The sequence below is a fragment of the Choloepus didactylus genome, chromosome 10 (assembly GCF_015220235.1).
Source record: "Choloepus didactylus isolate mChoDid1 chromosome 10, mChoDid1.pri, whole genome shotgun sequence".
Classification (NCBI taxonomy): domain Eukaryota; kingdom Metazoa; phylum Chordata; class Mammalia; order Pilosa; family Megalonychidae; genus Choloepus; species Choloepus didactylus.
In genome coordinates this window covers 112,836,731-112,857,560 of record NC_051316.1, presented here as the reverse complement: position 1 = coordinate 112,857,560, position 20,830 = coordinate 112,836,731, and the positions used below count along the sequence as shown (strand labels likewise).

General features: G+C 38.2%; 1 protein-coding gene across 1 annotated transcript in view; it reads right to left on the bottom strand.

The window, feature by feature from the left end:
- Window positions 1-4,865: 4,865 nt before the first annotated feature.
- The window catches only part of SVEP1 (sushi, von Willebrand factor type A, EGF and pentraxin domain containing 1), a 195,409-nt gene continuing 179,444 nt past the window's right edge, over window positions 4,866-20,830 (bottom strand). Inside the window, 7 exon segments of the mRNA XM_037797566.1 lie at window positions 4,866-5,254; window positions 7,725-7,818; window positions 10,772-10,867; window positions 12,685-12,780; window positions 15,655-15,825; window positions 19,044-19,220; window positions 20,418-20,591. Coding sequence (XP_037653494.1) covers window positions 5,233-5,254; window positions 7,725-7,818; window positions 10,772-10,867; window positions 12,685-12,780; window positions 15,655-15,825; window positions 19,044-19,220; window positions 20,418-20,591 — 830 coding nt within the window. The 3' untranslated portion in view covers window positions 4,866-5,232.

Genomic DNA, 20,830 nt, shown 5'->3' with positions numbered 1-20,830 from the left:
ATCTTGATCTGTACTCTTCTCTAAAGACTCCTGAAGTTATGTTTAAACAAAAAACTTGTGGAGGCAAGATCTTTAAACTTATATAGTATATACTAATGCATATGCCAAAGTAATTAGGGTAAAAAGAAAGATGACCCATGCATTAACATAGACTTTGACATCAATTTTTATGACCATACAGTTACTTTTTATGAACATTCATTTTATGTAAATATAAAAAATTCGACTATTCATTGAAAATAAAAAAATCAGAAATGAAGGGAAAATTTAGTTTAGAGATAAAAAATCCATAGTTCCGTGTCCTAGGGAAAATCATTATTAACAGCTTGGCAACCTCTTTCTGTGCATATTGCATATGCATATTCTATGCAATTGAAAGCACACTATAAACACATTTTTAAATACTGTTTTCCATGGAAAATTATGCCATAATTATTTTTCTATGTCACTAAAACTCTTTGTAAATGTAATATTTAATGGCACCATAATATTTAATGATGGAAGAACCATGAATTACATAACCAATCTTAGTTTTTATTCACGTATGTTGTTGCTGATTTTTAAAAGTAATGTCATGATAATTATCTTTACGCATAAATATTTGCTTATATGTTAGTCTTTTTTATGGGATTTCTCAGGTGAGAAATTACTAAACTAAAAGGTATCCATACACATTCAAAACTATTTCGATATGTTGCTAATTGTTCTGAAGAAAGGTTGTGCCAGTTTACACTTATTACAGAAGTTCAAAATAATGACTATCTGATAGGCAACTGTATATTATCATTAAAACACTACCACCACCAAAACTTATAGTTTGGTAGGCAAAAATTGGCATTTTTAACATGAATTTCTCTTATTAGTGAGACTGCTTATTTTCTACCTGGATTTCTTTTTTAGTGAATTACTTGTTTCTATCTTTGCCCAAAACAAAATGTTTTCTTATTAAATCAAAATATCTCATATTATTCCTTTGTCATGTATGTTTTTGCTTGGTTTTAAAATTCAACATGTTAATTTTAGACTTGAGAGAGATGTTTCATATTTTGTAGTCAAATATAGTAATTTTGTTTGTTTTATGGGTCCTTTAAAGTTTAAAATTATTTGTAAGATTGTACAACTCAGAGGATTTTAGTACATTCATCAAGTTGTGCAACCATCCCCACTGTCTAATTCCAGAACATCTCATCACCCCGAAAAGCAATCCCCCATACTTCCCTTCCCCAGGCCCTGACAGCCAGCAATTTACTTTTCTGTCTCCACAGATTTCCCTCTTCTGGGTATTTCATATAAATGGAATCATACAGTATGTGGCCTTTTATGTCTGGCTTCTTTCACTTAGAGTTATGGTTTCAAGGTTCACAATGCAAATGGCCATCAACCCGTGAATGGATAAGCAAACTGGAATATTATTTGGCCATAAAAAGGAATGAAGTACTGATACATGCTGTAACATGGATGAACTTTTGGGTCCTTTTTAATCTGAAGGAGTCCTTATTCATCCAGATGGTAGTACATGGTCTTCTATATTTTTTCTAACTTTTATGGGTTGAGTCTTTACATTTAACTCATTAATTTAACTGCAATGATGGTGGTGAATGGTGGGAGGTGAGGACCTAAACTTCTTTGTGGGCTAGTACTCACTGAATTAATGATTGGACCTTTGCATGTCATATTAATATCTAAGTAATTAATTATTCTTTTACTTTCCCCACAATTCCTTTTAAATCTGTTCTCCATGCAAACTTCTTATACGTCCATATAATCTCCCAATTATTTGATCACTACTAGGTTTAGAGCGTGTTTTCATCTTTCAAATGTTTGAGAATCATTAATCCTAAAAATGATTTTTTATGGTTTTGATATCAGTTTTTAATTTCCAAATCTCCTTGAATTTGTTTTTATGTTGTGAGAATACAAATTTACAACTTTTCACATTTTTACCTATTGTCTAATGCCAGTCACGTGATATTTTGCTTTCATAATATTTTCTAATAAAATTTTAGACTATTAATGCTGTCTTCATTACTTATGAGTTTTTAAACAGAATATTTGTATTTATATACATAGAGTATCAGACTGATGCTTTTGTGTATTCTTGATCCAGCATGCACTATTTTAACTGCTGTGGCTTTTTATGTTTTGAGTTTTCAGTAAAGATGGTTCTTTTCATTATTTTTCTTTAAAGTATTTGTTTTTCCATGCTTTGTTCTTAATGAACATTAGAATAATTTGGTCATACTCCAAAACAAAAAATACCCAGCCCCCCACCAATCCTATGGAATTACATTACTTCTGTTGTACTTTATTTAGGAAAAATATCTTTAAAACATACAGTTTTCTCGTCTAGGTAATGGCATGCTTCTCTGTTATTTGAGCATTTATGTAAATGCTTATAGATAATTTTGTAATTTTCTTCCTTGAGACCACATACATTTCATACAAATATATACATAAAACACACTCACACATACACAATATACACATGCGTGCACACGTAGACACACACGTGCAGGCACACATTTACTGCTATTGTGAATAGGATCATACATTTTCTATTTTCTATTTCTATTTTCTATTTTTAACTGGCATAAAGGACAGTTTTTTATTTTTGTTTATTTATCTAGTAAATATCCAGTTTATTGGATTCTGTACTTCCGATGGATTTTCATATCTTTGGCTTTTCATCGTAAAAGGAACATCACTATGTGTTCTGCCAAAATGAAAATTGTGATTCTTAATTTTCTTATTGTTACACCTTTTATGTATTTTATGTATTATTGCTTCAGCTAGAACTCCCAGAATGATGTTCAAGATAAATGAGGATAGCCTTCTTGCTTTGCTCCTGATTATAAAGTGAAGCATTAGTGGCTGTCTATAGGAATGGTCTTGGCTGGTTTAAAACAGATATGCTTTAGTATACTAGAGATACATCCTTTGGAGATTTAAGAATAAGGGTTGAATTTTATCAAACTACATTTCTATATCAATTGCTCTTTTCATATGCATTTCATATTACACCCTTGGAAAACACCACCTTTACTGTCAAGTACCATTTTCAAAATTGCATTATTGAGTTAAATTTGCTAATTAAGATTGCTTAGTGTTATATCTATTAAAAGTGCAGAAGAAGAAGAGAGGAAAGAGCATGAGTTTCAGAGTAAAACAGATTTGCGTTTGGCTTTGTTGTTTAATGGCTGTGTTATTTTAGGCAAGTTATTTGATTTCTCAGAGTCTCACTATTCTCACCTGTAAAATAGATAATACATATCTCAACAGGATCATTATGAGGATTCAAAGAAATAATGTCTGTGAAACAACTAGTACAGGGTCTAGCACATAGTAGTTCAATAAACCACAGCCATAAATTGATTAATTGTTTATTTCTAATCTTTGTTGGGTTTTCACATAAGTGATTAGTTTGGTAAATATTATTTGATATTTACCATCTTTTTCAGTTTGTGGGATAGTTCATATAACAAGGGAATGATTTCTATCATCAAAAATTCACCAGGAGATGTATCTACTATTGAAGATTAAAAAAATAAGATTTTCTAATACTCAGTATTATTCTAAGACTCACATTTCTAGGTTTTTGAAACCTTATTTGATACTTTACTTCCTTGTCTAACATGACTAATTTGACCTACTTTGAAAATATAAATTTTTAGCCTACTCTAACACAATACAAATTTTACTTCACATGTACACGTTCAGAACTGAGTTTTAATTGCACTAGCTTTCCCTAGCTTAAATTTTCTGGTACCATCTTTCTCTCTTTTATTACTTGGCTTTTAAGGCTTTTGCGTTTTATTCTATATGTTATGATTACAAATGACATGAACATATTTTGAAAGTCGATGGGATATAAATAGACCGATTAAATGCTATATTCATATACATGTAAGATTGGTCAAGAGAGTGAGTGTCAGAAAAAAGGAAGAGGCTGAGGGAAGTGTGGGGCAGTGAAGAGGACCACTAGGAGAATCAAGATCTTCATCAAGAGCTGAGTGGCGGGGGAGGAGTATCCTACTTCATTTATCACAACAGAAGATCTTGGGCTAAACATCCTTCCTGCTTTCTGCACAGTGCCATGAGGCACACTGCTCCCCGTGGGAGACTAGAACTCCTGTAGGAGGGAGGAGAGTTGATTGGTGAGTTTCATATATATATGTTTCAATCTAGGTTTTGGCTTTGTTGTCCAGAAGCCTGGGGAAAGTCTGTATTCTGGTAGAAGGAGAGTGATGGAGGTAGGTAAAGCAGTGGGGACCGAGGGGCAGCTCAGCATTCCCTTGGGCAGCCTCAATCCTTTTTTGCAGGTGGAAACAGGAGCACAGCTCTGGAGGACCTTTCCCATTTGCCTTTCCCCCTCTTCCACACCCCCCCCCCATCTCCTCTTCCTATCTCCCTTCCTAAACAGTGAGCTGTGGGATTGTGGGATTATGGTCTAGAGATAGGCTCTCTGATAATCCTCCAGTTCTCGCACTTCTGATTGCAGCTGTGAGAAGGAAGGGGAACGCTGTCATCTGTGAGCCACAGTCTTTACCCCACTTCCCTCTTCCCCAGTTGGTGCCAATAGCTTTCCACATGTTGGAAAGGGAATGAGCCAGGCTGCTCTAGCCCAGGACAGTATTTTGTATGGAGGGTACAGGTGCAACAGTTACTCTCTGGTTAAATGAAAGGAAACTTTTATCGTTACAAATATAGAAAAGAAAATGGATCTAGAAGTAAGGGTCACCTTTAGTAATTTCCGGGTGCACTACATATGCTCCTGTGTTGTATGCCAGGGGCATAGCTGAAAGGTCACTGATCCTCTTTATTATTCCCTTGCCATCTTGTATAAAATGCCATTACCCAGCAAAATATTATTTAGTAGCAAAATATATTTTAATTGAAAAATCATTTTAAGTAACTGAATAAAAATGTGTACCAGGAACTCTCTCAACAGCCAGCGGAGTATGTACATTTTGTGTGGGTGGAGCAGCATCTATTTAGTATATTTTTATATAGAAAATAAGGCATATTTTAAAAAATGGAAACACGTAAGAAAGTATGTCACAAAGAATAACAAAATATGTCACAAAATGAAAAAAAGTAAACTGAAAATAACAAGTTTACTAACAAAACAAGACCCAGCACCACGTTGGTTTCTTTCTGTGTGTTTCGGAAAGCCCAGGTACTGCCAGGAAGAGATGATCCTGCTTGTGGGAGAGCCAGTTGTTTGTGCAGTGGTTAAAAGCCAGCCCTCCTTTTCCTGGGAAACAAAACAGAACAGATTTAAGAGGAAAAGACTGAACTGAAGAGTTAGCTTGTTTGGGGCTGATTACAAAGGATTTTAAGTCTCAGATATCTGGGATGTTGGTAGGGAACCAGATCATTCCTAGGGAACTAAGGGGCATGGTGAACAGGTGGTAACTTATGGAAAGATCTGAGAATCAGGAGACGTGAGTTTTAATCTTGGTATGGTCACTAGCTCCCTGTCTGACAATCCTCGCATCTGTGAAACAAGAGGTTTGGACCTGGTGAAGGTGAAAGTTGCTTTCAGCATTAGCAGTTGATGGTTTCAACTTATTTGTGTAGGATCAATTTTCTGAAGATGCACATAGATATCAGAGGACACACGATTTCTTTCTTAAGACTACCCTTGTCTTGTTCTCTGGTAGTTTGAACCTTACGTGTAAGTGGAGGAGGTTACATGTAGAGGGATTTAATGGATGCCCCCAGCTGTCACTGATATCAGGAAATTGCTCCATTGTCAGCAAGAATTGAGAATCTATTTTTGTGCTTGTACTAGTGCTAAGCATAGAAGCTTGTGGACAAGAAAGAAAAAATAATTTGTAAACATCTGACTTCTCAGAAAAGTTTTCTGCCCTCCCATTTCAGGGACGTATACTCCATCTTCTGGAAATTGTCACCTGCCCCTCCCCTTTACCCAATGTTTTGACAAAATCACCATGGAAGCTTTCATGTTAGTATAACATAATCCAACCCAGGTCCACAGTTGACTGATCGTGGGTAGGCCCTTGAATCAATCTGGACCAATCAGAATCCTTTTCCTGGATAAAAAAAAAAAAAAAAAACTGGGACAGAATACTATCTCGCTGGATATGTACTATGACAAGCAAGATGTGTGTCTGACCATGTGAGCTCTGCAAGTGAGAAGGATGGAGCAGACAGTAGAGAGAGGTGAGCTGGGAGGTGGAAAGGCTATGGATGGCTTTCAAGTTCCCAGTTCTGGTTTGAGGAGGCACAGCAACTTACTTGAATTTGGTTCAATGCAAGGCCCCTGTGTTCTGATAATGAATTCCTTTCTTTGCTTAAGGTAGAGTTGCAACAAGAGAGTATTAGTATAAGGGAGACAAATCTGCTTGGTCCTCTTGGTTGCTAGTTGCCTCCCTTGAATGTGGGGTATACATTTCAGCTTAATTTACATTAATTCTTTCTTGGATTCCTACATCAAACTTTTGCATAAAAAATATAGATTCTGCTTTCTTTATTAATATATAGTATTTTCACATAAGGTAATAACTACCCTCTCTGTCAAGGAAGAACTTGAATTAGGAGCATTTTGATATCAGGGAAACATGCTTTTCTTATCTTTAAAATGAAAGGGTTGAAATATAAAGTCTAACATTTTAAAAATGTTATTAATCCTTCCTGTTCCTTTTTGAGTTGCTGTTACTCCTTTTCTTTCTCTTCTTTCCTTCCTCTCTCTTTTTTTTTAGAAACCATTTCCAGTATGACTTTCATTTTCTTAAATTCTTTTCACTGTGCTTTCAGGTAAAACTAGAATCTTTATCTTGGCAGCTTCATAAATATACTTTTCTATTCTTTTTTGTACTTGCTCTTTTGGGTTCAGTTTATATTTTTTCTCTCTGCACAGATGACATATTTGATATATAAGGAAATTTATTCGGATGAGACAGATTTTTTAAAAATTTAGTAACTTGTTGATTTTGAAAGTCGACTTTGATATTTCAATCAAAATAAAAGGAAATGGGAAACTATGAGTCGTTTCCAGATTAACTGAGTTCCCCCTTTTTTGAAATAAATCTAAGGGAAATAATGCAATGACATATAGTGAAAGTCTTGAAATGGTGCTGGCAATATTCCCATGTTGCATTGTTTGTTAGGGCAATGTTTTAATATTGAAAATATTATATCCATGGTATGGCATACTCTGATACTTTCTAAAGCTTAAAAATTTCCCTGTGATGTATTTTTGTAATAATCCTTTATCAACATGATATTTGGTCAGAAATGAGAAATCAATTAACAGAGCACATTTTTATAGTAGCCAACGAAATACTGTACATACATACATGACTTTACTAAAAAATATTACATGAAAACATGACTTTAAAAATAACTTTTATAGATTTCAATAGTATTTCTAATTATAAGCAAGGACTCAAAACAACATGTATTAAATCATTTTCAATACAACATATTGAGGTTAGTGTTTATTTCTATCCTTATATATGAAGGATGCAATATACTGCTCAAGAAGACTATTTTTGAGATTGTTTCATTCATCAAACCTGAACTAATATTTCTTAGCTTTTAGTTAAAAATTAGAGAGTATTTAGCAAAGTGGACATTTATGGACACAAATGCTTACACTCAAACTAGAGATACCTTCTGGTTCATGGCTCATGGAACAACTCAGCTTGCAATTCAATGACTTTATTTTGTAGATAAACATTATGGTTTGGTTATCGTACCTGGAACAATCGGGTCCTGTCCAAGCTGAGAGGCAGTGGCATCGGTTTGGTCTTACACATTTCCCACCATTTAAGCAGGGAGCCTGGCAAACGGCTGGGATGAAAAATTTATCCATTTATTTAATACTTTCAAGATGTCCATGAAAGTACATAGAATAAGACTTGCCTCTACTTCCTGCTCCAGCCACCCTCCCTTCCATACTGCCTGCATTATCCATTTCTGCCATTTGCTTGGACTCACATCATTATGGGTAACTTCTGCTTTTTCTAAGCTAGTCAATTTTCATATTTAGGTCCCAGATTAAGTTCTACTTACTTATTGAAACCTTTGCTGATCACTCCAAGTCCACACTAATTTCTCTCTTCAATCTTTTAATTTACGCAACTAATATGGCCCCTTTACTGTTTTGAATGGCAAATTTTTCATATGCACAATTACTGAACTCTATGTCAGAGCAATAAAGTCAAACATCAACTCTTAATAAAAAAAGTCAGGCATATGGCTTGTCTGAAATAACAGATAATCCAGCAGTCTTTTGTGATCAGCTAGGAAACATTTCATGGCATTTACCAGCTTTAATTGGAATTATAGAACCTGGATTAGTGTTAAAAAATACTTGCTAAAGATGAAACTGAGTGAACACTCAGAGATTTGTCTCAAATGCGGTCTCATAACTGAACTCTCCATGTTTATGGCGTCTACTTGTTAAAAAACCTGAAGATGCTAAAATCTGATGAACATCTGACCCCTCACTGGGGGAAAGCTGGAAATGGAGAAAAACTCCAGTCTCATTCAGGTCTCATTATGGCCTGGAAATGTTGGACTTTCCCCAGATGAAAAACCTATCTTTGGTGAAATATAAATAAATGTCACTTCTTTAATCATTCATTCATAAAATATGGGGAAAATGCCTGCTAGGGAATTACCAGGTAGGTGAGAAAAGACAGGACAAGAAATAAAACAGCAGCCTTTGCCCTTGAGGAGCTCTTTCGATGAGTTAAGGTTAAGAGGAGGCCTGCAAAATGTACTTATTTGCAATTTAATTAAAGAGGTAATTATGAAATAAAGCGAGATTAGAGTGAGCAAAAATAAAACTGTATAAATGAATCATACTCCACAGTTTCTGCTTGCTGGTATAAGAAAACATTATTCCTTTTCAGGGGCATAATGATGTAATGGCTCCTAGTTTTACTTCCAAGTCATTGTTTTAACTTCCTTGTCTAAAAGCTTAACATCTTCCTCCTTTGCTATACTGTCACAGCTCCCATGGTTTCATTCCAGACCATCTTCTCATATTATGTGTCTTCTGCAGTCTTTTTTTTTTTTCCCCATTGATGTACAAGTCTCTATCTTCCACCCAGATGTGTTTTCTGGGAACCTAAACCATCATCCAACTGCCTATCAAATCTTTCTCTTTGTCCGTTCCACAGGCCCCTCAATCTCAGCAAGTCCATATTCAACTCCTTATCTATATCCTCAAAGCTGCCCCTTCTGTGTTGTCTCTCTCTTTCACGTGGGAGTGCTGGAAAAATCAGACCTTTACCCCTGCAGCAAATCTATAACACTGGTTGATTCTATCTCCTTCTCTCAAATCTATCCTTGCTTTCTATCATTTCTCAAGACTTTATTATCTCTTACCAGTGCTACTTCCATAACCTGCTAACTGGTCCCTGTGTTGTTAAGTCTTGCTTTTGGCTATTTTCCATGCTGTAGCAAAAATCATTTTCCTAAAAGAAAATCTGACCGCATGATTTCCTTGCTTAAACCCTCCAGGGGTTTCTTTTGCTAAAGACCTAATCCGGCATTTCAAGCCTGGCACTCAATGTGCTTTCTGATCTGCCTCTGTGTATCTTTACAGCTTCATTTCTAGCCACACCCCTACATTTCCTCTATCACTTCAGTTATACTTTTCTGAACACGCCTTTGGCTAGACTGATCTGGTGACTCCTCGTGCTCTTCTTTTGGGTCTATGCTTGTGAACCCTTTTCTGAACCCCTACACTTGGTTAGTGTATACATCTTCACTGTCATCACAGCCCCTATTATAGCCTTCAATTAGCCTGTATCTTAATGTATTCTAGTTATCAATTTACAGGCCAGTCTGCATCCCTTCTCTGTTTTGAGTCTAGGATCGAAATTCTGGAGGGCAAGAGCCCCTGCTTTACACACTTTTGTATGATTAGTAGGTAGGGGGTGGAAGTAGATTAAAAAAAAAAAAGACTATGTTGCTCAGGGTCATTAAGGAGCTTAATCCAGTTAGGGAGCTAAAAGAAATACAAATGAATCAGCTCAATTGAGCATTACACTGCATGGTTCTAACAAATTGTGCAACATCTATAAAACTGGAATACTGGGAAATAGATTATCATGATATATAGAAAAAGTTTGGAGATAAGAAGAAACTTAGGCAGGGCCCTGGAGTTAGGTAAGGGTTGAACAGGTAAAGGAAAGAGGGAGACCATGAGCAAATGCTACAAGGTGGGAGGGAGGAGGGACTGCTCCGAGGGTAATAAGGAAGCTATCCTGTAGGGGATGATGTGGAACTGACTGGAGTGGGAAGTAAGGCTTATCAGGTGTGCTGAAACCAGCCCATGCAGCATCTTGGAAGTCAGAGAAATTAGGGCTGGAAGTGAAGGCAACAGGCAACTATTTTAAGTTCTTAAACAGAGCAAAGACTTGTCAAAAGTAGTACATTAATGATGTTCAGTCTGGAAGTGAAGAGGAAAAGGTCTGATAGACTCTGGCCATGATCCAGAGATGATGAGGTCCACCACTCAGTGGTGACACTGGAGATAGAGTAGGATGCAAGATATTGTTTTTTCTACATTATGCACCTTAGAGGCAGATGACAAGAAGAAGGTTGATAATTAAGTCAGTTTGGATGTTGTTCTTTGGTATATGACCCTGAGGGCTGCCTCTGAGGCAGGGATAAAGTTCAGCATTGAGACTGCCTTGAGTAATTCTTGTGAAACTGGAATCCTTCCATTTCATCATCACCTGTGAGTCTGAGTCACACTCAATTAGCGTCCTCATGAGAGAAAGCTTACCTGCATGACAGCGGGACCCAGTCCAGCCAGGTGGGCAAGCACACTGATAGGGGGCCACGCAGCGACCACCGTTCAGACAGGGAAGAATGCATATTGCTAAAAAAGAGATTAAAAGGATTTGATCAAAATATACATGCTCAGATATTTTCAAGTGTTCAAAAAACATTTTTTTTCCCAGCTGGAATAAAACCTTGTTTGACTCATTAGATAATCTTCCGGTATATGTACTGCTTATTAATCAGTACTGTTGGGAAAACAATCAGGAAAGGACATCTGGCTCCTTACTCAGATGTAATTTCTCTAATGCCAAATGCCCTCTTTCCTTGAGGACATTCTCCGGTTGATGCCTGCTAAGTGCTTTGCTTGCATGTCACAAAATAAGCAGAATGCTCTCCATTTATTACCATTTCAAATTTCCATTTCGAAACACACAAACCTCTTAAGAGGTTTCAGCTGCCTCCAGGCTCTCCCCTTGTCTTGAACTAAGTGGGCAAATCAGAATCAGATGGGCTAAAGTTTAGGGTGCGTGTAGCAATATTTTGGTAGTGATGGGAAACACCCTTGCTCCTTATTTCCTTGGAGCTGAGGCTGCTGCTGAACTGAATCAGGCTTCCTCCACCATCTCCTCCACAATCATTCCTCCTACTGGAAGTCACCGAGCTCTCTAAATGGGCACAGCCTGCTTAACAGGAATGAGATTAGCTATTGCTTTCCAATCAAAGTGCAGTCCTCAAACTAGCAGCAATGGCATCCATAGTAGAAATCCAGACTCTGGCCTCAATCAAGTTCTGCTGAACCAGTATCTGCATTTTAACAACACCCCCTAGATGATTTGTATGTCTGTTAGAACTTGGGAAGCCCTGGTTCAATGCAGGTGGAGCTAAGTCAGCTAAGCTGCACCCATAGTTTGGGCTACCCCAAGGTTAAAACTCCCTGAGTCCTGAGCTCCCTGAGCTCCCTGAGTATTATATCAGATCAAGTCTGGGAACACTGCATGGGAAGGAATGATTGGGAGAAAAAGGAAGGGAAAATGCAATTTCTCTTCTTACTTAATCATAGTGAGAACATTTGCTTTGGTGAGTTGTTAGCAGCCTAAATTTATTTTTGTCATACATTTTCCTTTATGGATTAATTGAAATGGTCACATTTAAAAAAGTTTTAGTCTCTTATAAAATGCTTGGCCTTTAGAAATAACTGGTTTAGACCAATGGCCACCCATTTACGACTTGACTCTTCTTAACAATTTATATACGCTACTCTCAATGAAACGTGAAATGATTTTGTCCTAATTTTTTAAAAAGTTATTGAAACAAAGTACAATCTAGAAATTGAAAAAACTTTTAAAAAGTTATTTACATTCTCCTGGAAGTTCAGGTATAAATGTATTTTTATGAGGATCAAAATTCAATATTTATCCTGAAACACTGCATAGGATATAGGAGTGCCAACTTTCCTCATTAAGTGGGAGGAACTATCCTTAAATAAAGAGTGAATGGTGGGTTGAAAATACTACCTGCAAAGTACAATGTTCTGCAAAGGTGACCATTAACACCACCTACAGCCATGAGTGGGACAGGACATAGTAAGCCTGAGATAAAGGAAGAAGGGGGCTGGGAAAGCTCCTTCCCAAGAAGACTCTTATAAATTTGGGCTAGGAGGTATGTGATGATGGTTTTGGATGGATCTTGATGACTGTATTTTCAAAGTCACTAATATTCCAGATCTTCTACAACCTATTGGCATATTTAGATTGATCCTATGTGCTCTGTCTGTTCTGCTACAAGGATTTAAGCAAATGGATTCCTGCCACCAATTGTTCCTAGCAATTCCCTGAATTGGCAGCTTCCAGGCCAATTACCTGGACTCCAAGTACCATTTGAGGACATAGTATGAGAGAGGGAGAGCAGACTCACGTTCTTCACAGAGGTGCCCCATCCAGCCATCTGGACAGGAGCAAGCATTTGGGCGTTGGCAGATACCTCCATTCTGACACGGGAATCGACAGACAGCTGGAAAAGAAGCAGGATGGGTTATAAATCTAGGGAGTTACAGAAGGGTGACTGTCATTTACATTTCATAATCTTTCCTTGACTCAAGCTTTAAGGAAGAGAAACAAAACCGAACCTCAAAAGGACTTTCAATAAATGGAGAAGTGTGGCATTTTATTGGCTATTCTCATTGCAGCGTTTATTTTTTTGATAATTCCTGGAAGAAATCTCAGATCTAGCAAGCCTAGACACTCATAGCTTTACATACTATATGCCTTCATGACTTCAAACTTTAGCAGATTTTCTCTGCTGGTATCCTATGCTCTTTCTCTACCCGTTGCCCTAACCCTTATCCTGCTAAACTTCCTCTCATTCTTCAAGAACGAGTTCAATTGTCTCCTCCTTTGTGAAACTTTCCTTGACTCCCACCTCCAATTTCCTAGGCGTAACAAATCATAGCCTTCTTCTACCATGCTCCACGGCACTTCGAACTCAACACATCTCTGTTATCTGTGTACTAGTGTCTGTAAATCACCTACCATGCTCTATGGCAGTGTTTGTGTTTTGATCTGTCTTCTGCAATAGAATGTAAGCTCCTTTTACTTATCTTTCTACCTTCTCCAGGCTGACCACAATGTCTGATACAGGCATTTAACTTTTATTGAATAGATTTTTTATTGAAAAAATTGCTCTAAGATCAATCTGGGAGGACCATATCTCCCAGGACTTCTCCCAGAGTCTTAGAAACCCCTGTGCTATTATCTGGAGAACTTCCCAGGGTCCTTCAAGTTCTGAGTATCCTTTGGGATACAGATTTAAGCTCTGTGAGGGGCAGATGCTGATCCTCATGGTGGAGCAGCTCCTACAAATATGGGCCATCCTGAGGATGGCTGAGAATTCCATTAGACTGGAGCTGATTCCATGGGGATAACAGGGAGATTTGTTTTCATACGCAGGTCTCCAGCCTGCACTAATTGTAGAGTGATCTTATGGCCTATTTCCAAAGAATCTTCAGCACTGTTCTCACACAATGGGACCAGGTGCCACCTGTAGCATCCTCTTCAGGATCTCCTGATCAGGAATCTTACCTCTGGCCCGGTGCAGGTTAATAAGAATCATCTACATTCTGATCTAGTAGCAAACAGGTTGGGGTTTGGAGAGGAGGTAGCTAGGGGATGTGTTTCAAAGGTACAGTGTAGAGGGCAAGCACATAGTGTTTACGTAGACTGCTTACTCAAGATGGTTTTGGGTGCAGGGAAACTGGGGTGAGTACACCCTTCCAGGACATTCTAGTTGCTACTACAGACCTCTCAGTATCTCCTATTTTATATATAAAAAAGAAACCCTCATCTCACCTTCTTCAGCTAACCCCAAATAACCTAATGTAAGTCAACCAGTTCATCACCTGGCCTATAACAGACACCAGATTAGTGGCCTTCCTCTTCTTTCCATCCCTTCAAGTTCCAGAAGGAGTGGTCTGCACTTGCTTTTTTCATTTCTTTGCCACCTACTCACTCTTCAAACCACATTAGTTTGGCATCTGCTCTCAACACACCTTGAAACTTCTCAAGGTTACGTTACTGATGTCTTACCACTGTCAAATCCAATGGCTATGCTTTGGCTGCTGTTCTACTTTCCCTCCTAGGGGAATGGTTGGCCATCCCTCTCTTTTTCAAAATTTTCTCCTTTTGCTTTTAGCAATTCATCATTCTAATTTCCCTTTGCCTCTATCCAGAATGTCCTTTCCTGTGGGTCCCTGGATAATGGCTATAAAACCAACTCAAGGTTTACATACTCTGTTAATCTGTTAAGCCTCCCCAGATTCTCTCACCCACGCAAGAGGAAAACTCAGCTTTACCCACACACCGGACTCGTAGAGCAAGCTCGGCCTCTCTCTATCATACAGTGTATCACATTTATGCTTTCATTTTCCTGGTGCTATTTCTCTATCTCCTCTAGTAGAATGCGAGCTCTCTGAAGGCAAGAATGCTCCAAAGCCTTGCTGAGGGCTTAGCCCAGAGCAGTTGCTCAATGCATGTATGATGCAACCTGCCCCTGGAGGCATTGCTGCAGAGCAAATAGTATGGTTTCAGGCATTGGGGATGAGCATCAGGGGCTCAGGTGAGACATAAACCAGCTGGGGCAATAAGGAGAATATGGCTAGCAAGGTTTTAGTAATTGGGGGATTCTCAGTAGGAGGATGATTTATATAAAGGACAGCCTTTTCTGATCTGTACCAGGGGAAATTCCCTTCCAAGGGTGGTCTTTGACAGTCAGTACTGCTTTGGGACTGTCACTGCCCCTCAGTATCTTCAACCAAACAAGAAAACACACAAGCCTCACTTTGACTTCTGATTGTAACTCAAACCTGGACTATTCCCTGAGGATGCCACTTCTCGGCAACCCTCTCAAGTGAAGATTGCACGTCCTTTTATATCCCATGTGTTGGTGATCCCATTTCTCATTGTTGCTTCTTGTCAATTAATCCCCTTTCTCCTGCCACAATCCCTGCCTTATTTGAGGCTCATGCCCTTTGTTCATTGACTCCCTCAATCCTCTGTGCCTGCAAATCATTGAATACTTGAGAGAATTGAATAATTATTACAGTTTTTAAAAAGCATACTTTCATTTGAAAAGTGTAAGTTTTAGAAGAACATGCCAGGATGTCTCATTTTCTGCCTCTCCCCATTTTGCAGAATTTCAAGCATAGAATCGAAGAGTTCCATGTGCAAGCTTTCAAAACTCAAACACATAAAGTTAAAGTAAATGACATGTTCAGAGAAGATTTAAAGTCAAAGAAAAATATAATACCATGCACATTAATTGTTGGCCACATCAGACTTCCATGTAAAATTTCCTGCAGCTTTACTAAAAAATATCCAAGTATTTCCTTACCTCTGCAAATAGGAGGTGATGTCCAAGTTCCGTTTTCTAAGCAAATACTCCTCAGGGAGCCCTCTAGCATGTATCCACTGTAACATGAGTAGGTGATCATGTCCCCATACTGATAATGTACGCCTCTAGCAATTGCATTTTCTACATGAGCTGGTGGGCCACAAGAGATTTCTATAGGAAAACAAAATGATCCTGTATTACTGACCTGCCAGTGGAAGGGAGAGAAAACCCTGTCTCATCTGTAAGACTGGATTAATTTAAACAGCAAAGATAAAATACGTAAAGGCAATCTTTTCACCTATATATGATCTTCATGATAGTTAGAAAATTTAGATTTACAAAATCAAAGATTTTGTCTTCTGATTTAAATGTTGAAACTGAGCTCAAGGAAAGAAGTCTGGGAGGCGAAAGTAAGCTCTTATATGTCTCTATAGAGGTGGCTGTGAGAGAACATCAATGAAGAATGTGTATTGAATTAGAAGGGCAAAAGCATGGTGACTGTCATCTCTCTCTTTACAGGAAAGATCATTAACTACAGCTCTGCATATTCCATCAGGGCTGTTTTCGAGGTGCCTGGAACAGTGTCTGGGACACAATGGGCTCTCGACACATGTTTGAAGAATGTGTAAATGAATGAATGTTGCTTTTAACCTACAGGCTCTCAATTTACACACCTTGATGATTGTTATGATATTCAAGCTTTCATATGAGTTTCCCTCTTTTTAAGACTGTAAAGCAGCGACTCTTGACTTCTGGAATCTGTGTTAGATGGAATAATAATCCTTTCTTTTTTAAGAAGGACACGTGCTATACATTTACATAAAAATGTTCATAACTAATTTTGCTTTGAGCATCTTATGAGCAGCCTTGAAGAGACTGGATTGACACTGGATTGGATCATGAGGAGAGGATAGGAATCTTGATCTGAATCAGTATCCAGGTGCTACAAACCTGACTTTTGAATGAAGAGTCTTCATGACCTGGCTACTAAAAGTTCCCCTGGTGTCATAATACAATTACAAGCTTGTCACAGGGGATGATAAATTTGTACGATCTTTCTAAATTTTCCTTCCCTTCTAAGATGGATAAAAACATTCATTCAGTCAGTTGCATAACAAATATATATTAAATGGTTACTATGCACCAGAAACTGGGAGAAAGTAGATGAAAACAGTGCTGTCCTTATGCTTAGACAAGTTGGGGAAGACACACAAAGAACTACTGCACCTAAGGAGAGCTGTGTTAGAGGCTTGAGCATCGTTCTGTGGAAACACCAAGGTGAACTTGGCTAATTGTGCTCAGGATTGTCAGGGCACGATTTGCAGTGGGAGGGACATGTGGACTAGGCTGCAGAGGTTGAGTGGACCAGAGGAAGAGCTTCCAACTTGGGGAACAGCATGTAGAGAGACCATGAAGAGCTGATGGTTGATTTCCAGAAGTGGTTATCAAAGCATGGATTTCAGACCACCTATCTGGGACTCACCTGGGTGGCTTGTTAAAAATGCAAAATTCTGGGGTTTCTGGCTTATGAGTCTGTAGTTTACTTGCTCTCCCAGGGTGATTCTCATGCACTTTAAATTTTAATCACTGGTTAATAGGGATCCATATCAGGAATAGGTGAAAAGAATGAGGGGGGTTGGTCCTAGGGTGAGGGAAGGATATTTTGTTCCAAGCCAAAGACTCCTTGTTTAATAAAAGAGGCAACTAGGGATTGAGTTCACAACAGTGGTAACTATCTCCTGCTTTCCAAGACAACCTCTGAGCCTCTCAAGAAAATTGAGGATTAAGCATGCATTGAGGGAACACTGGAAATAATTGCATGCTTTCTCTTGCTTTTTCTTCTAATGGTTTAAGCTGTAAGTCTTGGAGACCCAAGACTGATGTGGGACCCATGGGCAGAACCAGGTCATTTGGCTGACTCTAGTCTAGGCTGGTGGCCTTAAACTGGACCTGAGGATCAAAGGGAAACTTGGAGTTCACAGTACTGATTTTCCCATTTCACTAGAGTGATCCTGCATAAGGATTTGGGACCCAAATCCCAGCTAAAAGTATAGTACATGCATACCTGGAATAAAATAAACATTCTAATGCACGAGCAGACTACTAGTTGAAAATTCAGGGGGTTGGGCTATTATTTATCTTTTCCTATCTGGAGATATTGCTAATATATACAAATTCATTTACTTTTCAAAACAAATTCATAATGTTGGGTATTATTGATGCTTTTAACAAATGTGAGCCCTTGGGATGCAAAGAAGCTAGTGTGCTAGCATACATTTAGAGTTAAAACGTTTTGAAGATAGAATTCAAATCCAGGTATTCTCTGCTTCCAGAATCCACAAAGTGTTCATATGCACATTTCTTATCTCATTAATTGGAATTTAAGTGTTCTGAGGATGTAAGAACCTGGGGCCTGGAAATCTGTGTTTAACCCACCCTCTAGGTGGTTTGGATGCAGGCTCAAGTTTGAGGATTACTGTAGAATAATTTTTTTGTATTGGAAAGTCTCCATATCCCATTAAAGGATAGTCTGGATTGTATTTTTCAAATTATGGAAAAAAATACAAATTTTAAATTTAATATCTTGCTTCTTCTTAGTGAAACAGCCCAGAACCAGTTAGCAGCATCCTCGCTTACTTGTAACTTTTGTAACTTTTCCTATCTGTAACTTTCCTTCTTCTGCTTGTTTTTCAGGTGGCCAATCAAAAGTTATACAGCCTAAGCATGTGCAGAAATTCAGACTGGCGACACCAGGAACAAAAATCATCACCCTTTGAACCAAAGCTGCATGAATCAAGTGGCGTTGGAAGCAAATCCAAAGCGAGAGGTCCTTCAACAAGGGAAGTTTGGTTTGGGGCCTCCCTTACCACATATGGACAAACCTGTGCCCAACCGTTCAAACCGCAGCAAGCCAACTTTCCCCATAGCAACATCCACCTCTTATCCCAATAAAATCTCCCTTAGCCCTCAAGTTGAGGAGACAGATTTGAGCCTTGCCTCCTTGCTGGTCAACCTCACAATAAAGCTCTTTCTTTTCTCAAAATCCTGGTGGCATAGAATTAACTCCTGTGTGGGGTGGGCAGCGAGCCCTTGCTCAGCGACATTAGAAGAGCACTGTTTGCAAATTATCTCAGTGCATCATGGCCAGATAACTTTTAACCTAGTTCTAGAGAGTTTTTCTTTTTTTACTAATTATTATTTTTTTAATGCTTGGAATTCAAGGACATTTTCTCAAGTTTTTAAAATCAACAATGCAGAAGCTGATAACGATGATAGGGTGGAGATCTAAATACCTACAATTAAGTTACTAGATTGAAAATTATCTCACAAACACGGGAAAGCATTCCTCACTAATGAAGTTAACTGGGCTCCACCCGTGGTGGACTTACTTGCACATTTGGCACTTGTCTGCGTCCAGGTCTCATCGGGGTTGCAGGTAATAACACCCTCGCCCTGGAGCTGGAAGCCTTCCCTACACCTGATAGAGACGTTCTGATCCACGTAAAATTCCTTTTCAGAAAGCACCGCATTCTCGGGGATCACAAAAGGGACAGGGCATGGATTTGCTGTTAAAAAAGAAAAGAAACTGTTTGCTGTTATCTTCCCTATTTTCTTTTTATTTCTTTACTGAAGAGTATAAGGCCCACAGGGGTTGGGTTCTCAGTGACGGTAACATGGGGCTTAAAAATATAGAACTTGAAATAATAAAAACAGACTTGTTTTGATTCACATGAAATTATCTGTAAAGATAGAATCAGATAAGATCTGAAAACAACAAGCTGTTGAACCACTAACACATGCTTCCAAAATACTGATGTGACAAGTTAAATAGTTATCCCAAATATGGCCTACAGCATTTTAGGTTGTTTTTTTGATCGGCATTGGGGAATACAAGATGTGCTAGAAATCAGTGGGAGTATTAAATATTCTGTTAATATGTGAATCTTCAGAAAATAGAGTAAATTATTCTTTCCCTTTACTTTATTGTGCTGGACATCATTCAGAAGAAGAATCAGAGAACTATCAGACTTTTCTGTAGTGTGTGGAATATGACACACATATTAGACCCATAATACTATAAACAGGATATGAGAACTCAAATGATAGTTTGCAAGCCTTCCTGATACAAATGGATTCATTTTATCAGTCTGAGGGAAAACAGGAAACGGTAGTACTAAGATTGTTCAGTCCAACATGGTGACACACATATCAACATGTATTTCAGGCAATTTCTGTTTTTCCGATTTTAAATGGCCTCAGAAGAGGCTGCAGCTGAACCCAAAAGCAGCTGAACTCAAAGCTCAGTTATTGCCATGTAGATAATTTGATCAGCAACCAGAGCTGTCTCAAAGTATAACCACTTATTATGCAAGTTGTTACAACTAATTATCTTTACTTATTATATTTGTATATACTTTCTTACAGTAATATTGCACGTTAAACATATTTTTTCTTTACCCTTTTCCCATCTCGAATGGGATTCATCAGACATTTGTGTCAAGCTTTTTCCATGAAGTTGCATTTTCTCTTGCTTTGGACTTGTAATTGCCCGAGGAATTTGATAAAAGCTGTTTATCAGATTATTTTAGATCAAAAAAGTAGATTTTTAAAATACCCCCATTTTATGTGGTTTAGCTATGCACTGATTGCTATTCATGGGCCAATGACACTTATCAATGGAGGCTGACCCTATGTTTCAGATATTTGTGAAACAAATCATGAAACTAAAAATGATTAAAATCTCTCCCAAAGTCAACACACACGTTTGCAGACAGGAACTGGGTGGCTCCAACTTCCATCCTCAGTGCAGTGGGCTTCAGGAGCTCCTTCAAGACTGTAGCCTCTGTTGCAGAAATACCCCACGCTGGGCCCAGATGTAGTATTTGCCACTTCGACCTTCCCGTTCAGAAATTCAAGTGGGGCTTCACACCTGGCCTCTATAAAGAAGAATAAAAGCCTCAATTTAAACACTTCTCCAAATCCTCTTTCCTCCTTCTACATTTGTCTTCAGTGCAGTATATAAAATATCATAGCCTACTTAAGTGTGAGGTGCTATGATACACACTGAAGGATTAAAAACAGAACACCTAAGTAATGGATTAATACATTCCGACAATCAAAGACTGCTATTTTGCCTTAATGATTCTAGTCATCTTTATGTATATCGTCACCTTTC